This window comes from Falco punctatus (assembly GCF_963210335.1).
Source record: "Falco punctatus genome assembly, chromosome: 19".
Classification (NCBI taxonomy): Eukaryota; Metazoa; Chordata; class Aves; order Falconiformes; family Falconidae; genus Falco; species Falco punctatus.
In genome coordinates, this window is record NC_137599.1 from 3823814 (window position 1) to 3833575 (window position 9762).

At 50.1% G+C, this 9762-nt stretch overlaps 1 protein-coding gene across 2 annotated transcripts; it reads left to right on the forward strand.

The window, feature by feature from the left end:
- Positions 1-378: 378 nt before the first annotated feature.
- TMEM106A (transmembrane protein 106A) lies at positions 379-9750 on the forward strand. Of its 2 annotated transcripts, XM_080369870.1 has the most exons (8): positions 1070-1191; positions 1819-2049; positions 3103-3166; positions 3613-3772; positions 4862-5002; positions 6095-6138; positions 6755-6808; positions 8824-9750. In XM_080369870.1, the coding sequence occupies exons 2-8, from the start codon at positions 1836-1838 to the stop codon at positions 8942-8944; spliced, it is 798 nt and encodes a 265-aa protein (XP_080225996.1). In that variant the 5' UTR covers positions 1070-1191; positions 1819-1835; the 3' UTR covers positions 8945-9750. The 2 variants fall into 2 exon arrangements, with proteins under 2 accessions (XP_080225997.1, XP_080225996.1); XM_080369871.1 differs by having other exon boundaries at positions 379-2049.
- Positions 9751-9762: the final 12 nt, after the last annotated feature.

Consider the following 9762-nt stretch of genomic DNA (forward strand, 5'->3'; position numbering starts at 1 on the left):
AAGTCAACTGTGATTGGGGGGGGGCGGGGGGCAGGGGCCGCCTTTTCTTCCATCCCTACAATAAAACTCTTTATCCCGCCGGCTGTCCCTGGGGGTCTTTACAGGTTGGGGCTGACTCGCCCTGGGGGTGCGAGGGCTGTGGCCACCCAGTTTCCCCCGGGAGCACGTGCCCTTGGCCGTAGCTGTTCCGCCCCGCAGCGCTTTCGGTTCCTCTCGGCTGCTGCCTGCGGTGGGGGCCCGGTAAGCTGGGGTGGCCGGAGGGGCCCAGGCGGTGGGGCCAAGGGGGTGCGAGGGGCAGGGCCCCGGGAGGCAGCTGCAAACGGGTGGAGCTGGTGGGGTGCTGGTCCCTCTTGGAACTGGGGCTCGTCGCAGCCGTTGGGTTCTGCTTCCTCTTGCAGATCTCGCGGGGCAGCGGTAGGGGTTATGGTGAACGTGGGAGAGTGCCGAAGGGCCGTGCCTGAAGGGGTTAACCTTCGCCACCCACTGCCTTCCGCTGGGTCTTTCCGATGTGACTTTGCCAGCTTTTGTGGTGGTTGTCCCAAGTTCTGCGAAAAGGCTGCCACTCCTTCCAGGGCTGCCACTCCTTCCAGCTGCTTGTTTCCGACGAGCTGGTAAACATTAACAGAGCGGAGGTAGAACTGCAGCTCCTGGGGCCCTCGGGGGGGCTGCAGCGGTGGGGACTGGCCGTACCACGTAGGGAGGCCTTCCCGTGGTAGCAAACCCAGCTCTTTCAGCCATCTTTGTCCTTCCCTTCCCCTCCGCCGGCTGCCAGAGGGTGGGGAGCACTGAATTACCTCGAGCCTCCGAGCAGCGTCTTGCAGAATTTCATAGTCCTGCTTGCTGACGGGTCCCTCCGCGGCCTTCCAGGGCTGAAGGAGCGGAGCTGCGCCCGTGCCCTCCTCCCTTAAGGGAAGGAGATCCCGGTGGTTGCTCCTGGTTGTTGTGTGGTCAGCGAGCAGAATCGGCCCCCAGGTTTGTGGGCTGTGGAATGAGCCCCGTGCTCCGCAGCTGCCGCCGTGGTTCCCTGCTGCCCGGCGGGGATTCCCATCGCCGGTGTGTCTTGTAACAGAACCCGAGGGGTTATTGATGCAAAGCCCCTGGGGGCAAACGCAGAAGTTGCTGTTTATCGAAGCTGAACGTCCTGCCGCCGAGTTGCTGAAACAAGGCTGCCCCGGGGAGAGGCTGGCGCAGGTAGGAAACTATTTCGTGAAACATCCGTTGCTTTTTCTCAGCTTGGTATTAATGCTTTTGGGAGGGTTGCTAGAGCTGATGTAAAAAACCTTGAGCCTGGCAAAGTGAGTTCAACTGTATTTCTAACTTAAACTATCTTTATATGCTATAATTTTTTTTTATCTACTCTTCTATTCTGTTTGAGCACTCTCTGATCTTAGTCAGGCTACTGTTGCTGTCAGGAACACTGTGCTGGGTTGGGAATGTCAAGGCCTGGATGTGCAGGCGAGTTCCCTGTTGGATGGAGGTGAATAACAACCAGCCAAGAACTTGGCAGTTGCAGGTTATGTTGTCATCTCGAAACCTTCAGGAGCTTTGAGTCAGTGTTCCCCTCTCTCACGGAATGCTATGAGATAAAAAACCTGGTGCGCAGTTCCTTAGAGTGGCATACTCAGACACTGCTGCAACTGGGGTGTCTGGAAGATAAATGGTTTTAAGAGAGTCACTTGCAGTAACTTCGGAGCTGTGCTTCAAGAACTTCCTAAATGTTAAGGCACTTGTGATCTGCTAGAAATGCTGATGGTGCTGCTCTTGGAGGCTGCTTCACAGAGGCAATTTTCTGAACGTATTTTTGCGTTGGACACCTAGTGAGAATTCTTTCAACCATGGGTGGAAAACTTTCGCTGTTGTGGAAAACACCTGCCCAAAAGGAGAACGAAGGCAAGCTGATCTTACCCGGGCAGCTGGATGCTGGAGATGAAATCGGCAGTTACGCCAGTATCAATGACTCTGCTCTGTCCTGTGGACCCTGCGAGGGCATTGCACGTCGCGGCTGTGTCAACTGTCCAACGTGTCAGGGAACAGGAAGGATCCCCAGGGGTAGGTGAATCTTCTGTGTGCTGTGTTGGTGCTTTTTCAACCTTCTGAGGTGGGTATGTCTCTCTTTGCCTAGAGAACTTGGTTGAACTAGTTGGTCTTTATCGTATCTAGTCTAGGAATGTCCTGTCCTGGTACCTCCAGCTCACCTGTGACTTCTGTGTGTGGGAGGGCAGGTAGTGCTTTTCCTAGGGGGATTCCTCGAAGCCCACCCTGGTTGTTTTTGCCCAGAGATTGAAATGCTCAAACTGTCACCAAAATCAGGAATCCAACCTCTTGACACCAATGCAGTATTAAGAAGCAGGCGTTCCTTCATTGCACCGCCGGGTGCTGGGTGGCATCTCCACAAATCAAGCACACCTATGCAGATTTCGCCCTTACATTTATACACAAAAGTTATAAGGTTGTACACTCCCGGTTCCAATGATTGCTTAGTGATTCGTATATAATTACAATATCTGCTGGGTCACCCTCTTCTGTTGCTACGCTTGCGCAGAGGAAGTGTCGTCACCTGGGCAAGGGTCTCCTTAACCTGCGGGTGTGTTCTTTAGTGTTATAATGAAGGTAGTTCACTTGGGCACACCTTAGAGCTAAGTTTAGTTGCCAAGTTGGACTGCTGGATGTCTGCCTCGCCACAAGTGGTCCAATAACTCATCCTATACCCAGTAGAACCCAGGTGCTCTGGTTATGGTCTAGAGAGCAAGGGCTTCAAGTTACACAGCTTCAAATGACAAGTAGCGCAAGAACCCATACATCATTGGTTAATAAGTGTTAACGTAATGCTAACGTAGAGCCTGGCTTCTTAAAATCAAGCTGTCCCTGTAGTTAACTGTTTCACAAACAAACACAAAATATAGAAAGATTCAGTAAAACTTGAAGCCAATCCGCAACAAAACCGAAATCTTAGTTGTATCACGCTTGCCTTCTAATTGGGCAATATTGCTTGTGAAATGAGTGCAGATGGACACCAGGCTGCTGTGCAATGTCCTGCGGTGCAATTAGCTTTATTTACTTCTGTGCTTAATGTGGTCTCTAATCTGCTGCCACCTCCTTCAGAGCAAGAGAAGCAGCTGGTGGCTCTGATTCCGTACGGTGACCAGAGACTGAAGCCTAGACGGACGTAAGTCCTGTTAAACTTTCCTCTTTCCTCATCTTTTGAATATTTCTTCTGCATGTGAAAGAAAGCCCCAGTCTTCTGGTGTTTTGCTCTTTGTGCTCTGTCTTGCGGTAAGTTTGGTGTTTCCCATATCTTTCCAGAAATAGCAGGTGGTGGACAGCCTTCTGTGTGGGGTTGTTGGGGGTCTTAGCGATTTGTACTGTGACGTGACGTGTCAGTGTGTGTGACTCTTACCTTGCTTCTGCTGTGATGATTTTTTTTTTTTTTTTTTTTAATTGGCAAATAGTTCTGCTCAAACCCATCCCAGTTTTCTGGCACCCAAGCTTTTATCATCTTTTCCCTTGGAGCTGGAGCAGGACTGCAGGTGCTTGCAGCTGATAAACCAAGAGAATGGTTTATCAGCTGGTGGTGCTGGTGATAAACCAGGTGGCCCTGGTGGTATTTTGCAGGAAGCTCTATGTGTGCCTTGCTGTGATGATTTGCCTGCTGACAACATCTCTCAGTATTTTCTTCCTGTTTCCTCGCTCCATCGCTGTGCTGCCTGCAGGGCTGAACGCCTCCTCCATTGGCTTTAATGCCACCACCACCAGTATATTTCTCAACATGACGGTAAGTGCTCAGCTCACAGTTAAAGCGTGGATCTGAAGGGCTCCCTGCTTATCGCCTGTGCCGCTCCATGTGCGCGTGTTGTGGTTTAACCCCGGCCGGCAACCCAGCCCCACGCAGCCTCTCACTCACTGCCCCTCACCCAGAGGGATGGGGAGGAGGATCGGAATGTAAAACTCCGGGGTTGAGATAAGAGCAATTTAACAGGTAAAGCAAAAGCTGCGCGCGCACGCAAAGCAAAGCAAGGAATTCATTCACCGCTTCCCATGGGCAGCAGGTGCTCGGCCACCCCCAGGGCAGCAGGGCTCCGTCACACGTAACGGTTAATTGGGAAATGCCATAGTGCCAGATGTCCCCCCCCTTCCTCCTTCCCCCAGTTTATATACCCAGCATGATGCCATACGGTATGGAATATCCCTTTGGCTACCTTGGGGCACCTGTCCTGGCTGTGTCCCCTCCCGGTTCCCTCCAGCCCTCTCGCTGGCAGGGCCCAGGGAACCAAAAACTCCTTGATTTAGTATAAACATCACCCAGCAACAACTAAAAACATCAGTGCGGTTATCAGCATTGTTCTCACATCACGGCCAAAACCCCGCACTGCACTGGCTACTGAGAAGAAAGTTAACTCCATCCCAGCTGAAACCAGGACAGCAGGCTACCTGACTGGTCACTGTCTGGAGTTATTCTTGCCATTCCCACCATCGCAGTCCGCTTTCCAGCTGCTTGGGATCAGCGTCTGGAGCATGTTACAGCATCAGAGGTGCGGCTGGGCTGGCTGCAAACAAGCAAGTCGCACCAAGTGGCTGAAGGGGCTGTGTAAATGCAGCGCTGCGATGAGTTCTGGGAATCCTTTTGCATCCTTGAGCTGCTTGGTTGTCCCCCTTGGACTGTCCTGGGAGACGCTGCGGAGCATGTGCCTCTGTGGCCAGGCTGGACGTATGGCTGAGGATGTGAAAGGGACAACGTGGCCCAGCGTTGCTGTGAGCTCATAGCAGGGATATATTTAAAGTAGCTTTGCAACAGGAACATATAGCCCTGCTGCGAGGTGAATTGTGGTTTGCATTGGGTTTTTTTTTTTGTTTCTCTCCCTAGAACGTGCTGAACATAACTAATGACAACTTCTACGTGGTCACTGTTGTGCAACTAGACGTAGAGGTTTTGCACCAGTCCATAGTGGTAGGGAAGACGACCATGAAAACCCTGCTGAACATGAGCCCTTTGCAGAGCGGCCAGGTGAGCTCTGCTGTTCCTTGTCTTTTCTCCTAAACTCATCTGGATGTCCTGGACAGGGAGGTGCTCCTTGCACACTTCATCCTCTCTTTTGTCATCTGCCTGCAAATACTCAAAGCTTTTCCCCATGCAGCTTCCACATCCCACTTGGGGAAGGGGTGTTGTAAGAATTTACGTGTTGCTGAGTTTGAAGTTAATGCGTTCCTGGGTGAGGAGCATCTGCTCGCTCTTTGGGTAGCAGGCTGGGTTGCATCCTTGCTTTAAAATGCTGGCAAGCTTAAAACCAGGTTAGACAGAACCCTGGTGGGGAATGGTTTGAGCACAGCTGATCCATCCTTTGTGTAAAGGTCAGGCACGTAGCCTGGGTGGCCTTTTTGAGGCCTTTTTAGATCTAAAATTTCTGAATCTATTTTCTTATCTACTGTTAAAAACAATTTTTAGGCTAGATCTTGAATTTCAGGTTCAGATACCTAATTTTGAGTCCTGCTTTCCCTACTTCAGCTCTCGGAATTGTGTCCTAACGTAACTCTAGCTCATGCGTACTTCCTGCAGGATGTGTCCTGAAAGGTCGTTTTCCCGTCTTAATTCTTCTGATGTAACTCCTTTTGAATTATAGGCCTGTGAAAACATGAGCCTAGGTCTACCCTAAATCTTGACTTTCTTATTTCCCCCTCCCGTTTGTCTAATGGATGGCTTTATAGGACTTGAAATACCAAGGAAATTGGTGTGCTGTAAAGAGTGGAACAGAATAGAATTTCTTTTCTTGTTTTTTTTTACTGAGGAAAAAATAGCAGGCCTAGTGCTAGCCAGCAGTGTGCAAATAATAAGTTGCATTCCAAGTCTCGTGATTTTCAGGTACTCAACATGTCTGGTAAATGATGCATTGCTTATTTTATCCACAATATAGGGATTAACCACAGGGAACAGACTTTAAGAAAAGGCTTACACAAGTGTACTAGTAGTGTGTGTATGAAAATGTACTACCAGGGAAAATACGGATTAAAAGTATTATTTAAATGTAATAGCATATACATTGCAAATATAACAGTATACATTACCAGTTAAATGTGCTTTCTCTCCTGTTCGCATTTGCAGATCTATTATATGGTGGCCAGCAGGATATTGGATGACAACACCTAGTGAGTATTCTTGAATATTTCTTCCCTTGGTTAGTAAGTGATGCTTATAGGCTTTTCCTGAGTAAATTCCTTGTGCTGGTCCTGTCTGTAAAGAGGAGTGTGTCCTTCCCTGTTTAACGTGTGAAGCTATCTGGATATGTGTGGCACACCCATTTAAAACTGATTTCCTTTTCTATATATTGCTATTCTCAGCTTACCGTTGGTTCAGCAATGTAGTTTTCCATACATTTTGATAAGTGGTGATATTTGAAGTCGAGGTTGTCATCTTTAAAAGCTCTGTTAGTGAGCAGCTGAGTACCTTGTACAAACTGCATTTCTCTGCAAATGGCCAGCAAACCGTGTGAAGTTCACAGCAGCCAAAGCTTTTGTGTGGACAGGGTGGTGCATTGCACGTTTACAAGGGCTGTGCTTAGTAAATCCACAGTTACACCAGGAAAACATGTTTTCTAGATACATTTTTCATAGCTGCTGGTGTGCTTGAAGAACTTTGCCTACACAGCGGTTGTCAGAATATTGCAAAGACAGACCTTTTTGGAGAAGCAGTGGAGTAGTTGAGGAGAGGAGATGAGTGGTGCAGGCAGCTCCTGGGGATCTGACTCTCTCTTTTCTCCTGCAGTAACGTTTGCACCTGGACAAAAGTCAAAGTTCACAACGTTCTGCTGCATATACAGTAAGTGATGCCTGGGTTCAGAGCTGTAGCTAACATTTGTGTCACCTACATTATTTCTTGACTCCCTTCAAGAAGGTCTGCTGTCACTCTTCAAGACCAGGACTGCCTACAGCGTAAATGTGCTGTTACCCAGACAGGTGTGCTGGGGTGTGAGGAGCAGATAACTCTTCAAGGCTGTTGCTACCCTGAGAAATCCCCTGTCACTGTTGTTTAAGGCAAGCTGGCCTGGCAAACTTTATTCTGGAATACTGGTTGTAGCTGTCGGAAGCAATTTTTCGGTCCAGGACTAGAAGTACTGACTGGTTTGGTTATGCCTGCCTGCATCGTGGTGCTGGGGGCAGACTCACGCCTGGACTCTGCAGATGTGCGGATGGTTGTCTCCAAGTGTTCAGAGAGCAAAGCAGGACAAAGCAGGCTCTGGTGCGCATCCTGTTATCCGTTCAGGGGACGGACCAGATGACCGTGTTCAGCTTGACCGTGCTTTAGGGTATGACAGCCCCTGCTGGGAAAGCAGTTGAGGTTGGCTGTTTGTAGAGGAATGAAGGCAGTGGGTTGATTGGCCTTAGTAATATGTAGCTGTGGCCTTGCACTGGGCTATCTACTGCATGTTATCAATGCTAATCAACCCACAGCCTTCAGTCCTCTACAGCTGTTCCTCTCTGCTAGGAAGGAGCATAACTGCAGTTTTGTCATACAGCTCCTGCTGGGACAGCTTCTGGCCTGATTTAGAGCTAAACCCAGGGTACAAGATGGTGAAGCTCATAGGAGGAGGTACAGCAGCACTAGAACGCCTCCATGCAGCCATGAAACGAGAGTGGTCCTCATTAGCTGAGTTTAAGCCACTCTGGAAAACCCTGCAGCAGAAATTATCTTTTAATGTAGCCTGTGCTCGCCAGGTGGATCTCCCTGTGCATATGGGGTGATGGACTCCAGGTTGTGAGCCTGCTCTTGGAAGATGGACCTGTAGGTTCACCATCTGCAGGCTGTTGTCACAGAGTCCGTCATAGATTCCTTCAGGAATCACAGAATCATTCAGGTTGGAAAAGACCTTTAAGATCGAGTCCAACCGTTACCCTAGCCCTGCCAAGCTCACTACTAACCCGTGTCCCCAAGTGCCGCATCGACATGTTTTTTAAACTCCCCCAGGGATGGTGACCCCACCACGTCCCTGGGCAGCCTGTCCCAGTGCTGGGCCACCCTTTCCGTGAAGTTTTTCTCAATATCCAACCTAAACCTCCCCTGGCGCAACTTGAGGCTGTTTCCTCTTGTCCTATCACTTGTTACTCGGAAGAGGAGACCGACCCCACCTCACTGCAACCTCCTCTCAGGTAGTTGTAGGGAGCGAGGAGGTCGCCCCTCAGCCACCTTTTCTCCAGGCTCAGCACCCCCAGTGCCCTCAGCTGCTCCTCACAGGACTTGTTCTCTAGACCCTTCACCAGCTTCATCGCTCTTCTGTGGACACGCTCCAGCACCTCAATGCCTTTCTTGTAGCAAGGGGCACAAAACCAAACAGGGCTCGAGGTGCAGCCTCACCAGTGCCAAGCACAGGGGGATGATCACTGCCTTAGTCCTGCTGGCCACGCTGTTTGTGATACAAGCCAGGATGCTCTTGGTCACCTTGGCCACCTGGGCACACTGCTGGCTCCTCTGCACCCCCTGAGGTCCTCTGTTGGCAAACAACAGATCCAGTGGGCACCTCCCCTAGCTGGCTCACCTGCTGTGTCAGGCAATTCTCTTCTGCACACTGCAGGAACCTTCTAGAGTGTTTTCCTTTCTGCTGTGTTCTATTTCCAGCAGACACCTGGTAAGTTGAAGTCCCCCACGAGAACAAGGGCTAGCGATGGTGAGGTGTTTCCCAGCTGCTCATAGAATATTTTAATATTTTGCCTGCCTGTTTGCCCTGCTTGGGTGGTCTGTAACAGACTCCCACCATGATGCCTCCCTTGTTGCCCTTCCCCCAGGTTCTTCCCCATAAACACTCCACCCACCCTGTGTGCTCTGCTTTTCCCTCGCAGGGGGACCCTGACCTGCACATACCTGTGTCATTCGGAGCAGCTGGCTTTTGAAGACTACCAGTACGTGGACTGCCGGGGGAATGCCACGCTACCTCCCCCTTTGTACCATCTCCTGCCGTGACAGGGCCAGGCTGGCAGAGCTTTGGGGCGCAGTGGATTCCACCACGAAGGAGAGCTGTAGGGAGACAAACTTCTGGGCTTCTCAACAGAGGAGGTTCCGTGTTTCCTGGATAACATTTGCATCTCTCGGGTGAAGATGGGAACGTACTTGGCATTATCTTGGACCTGCTGCCTTCAGATTGCAGCTGGCTCTTTTCACTGGCCTCACCATAGCTGATGCTTCAGCAGGGTGCCCAGTGCCTGGGCTGTGTCTCCGTGCCCGATCCCAGCGGCTTTCACTGCTACTTCAGAGGCAGCACCCAATTAGGCTGACTAGTTGTTTCCTCCTCGCGTAATTTGGCACTTCTGAGTATTTCATAACTTGCAAAAGAAGGACTATGCTGAGGCTTTCTGTCTGGATCACATCTGCACCACCGCATCAAATGAAACTTGCACAACCTGCAGATAAGAGCAAGAAACAGGACTGATATATCCGTGTCTCTGAGTCTTACGAAAAACTACTGCGTGTCATGCCAAAACACCTTGTGAGAGAGGCTCTTGGGTGACTGCTGTTTTAAGCTGCCCCGTATTACAAGGGAGAATAGGCATTTTTGTATATACGTATTTTTAAAAACATGCTCATCCACTAACTGTTCCTTAATGACATCCATTTCAGTGAGAAGAAAATGCATTTCGTACCGTGGACGAAAAAGATTGCTGCTTTCCTGCCGATGGCGGTTGGTGGCCAGCACATGCTGTTTGTTGTATCGTTCCCCTGTAAGCTTTGGCATTTAATGTTTTAAATGTGAAGAAGCACGGGAGAGTTCATCTCTAATGGGA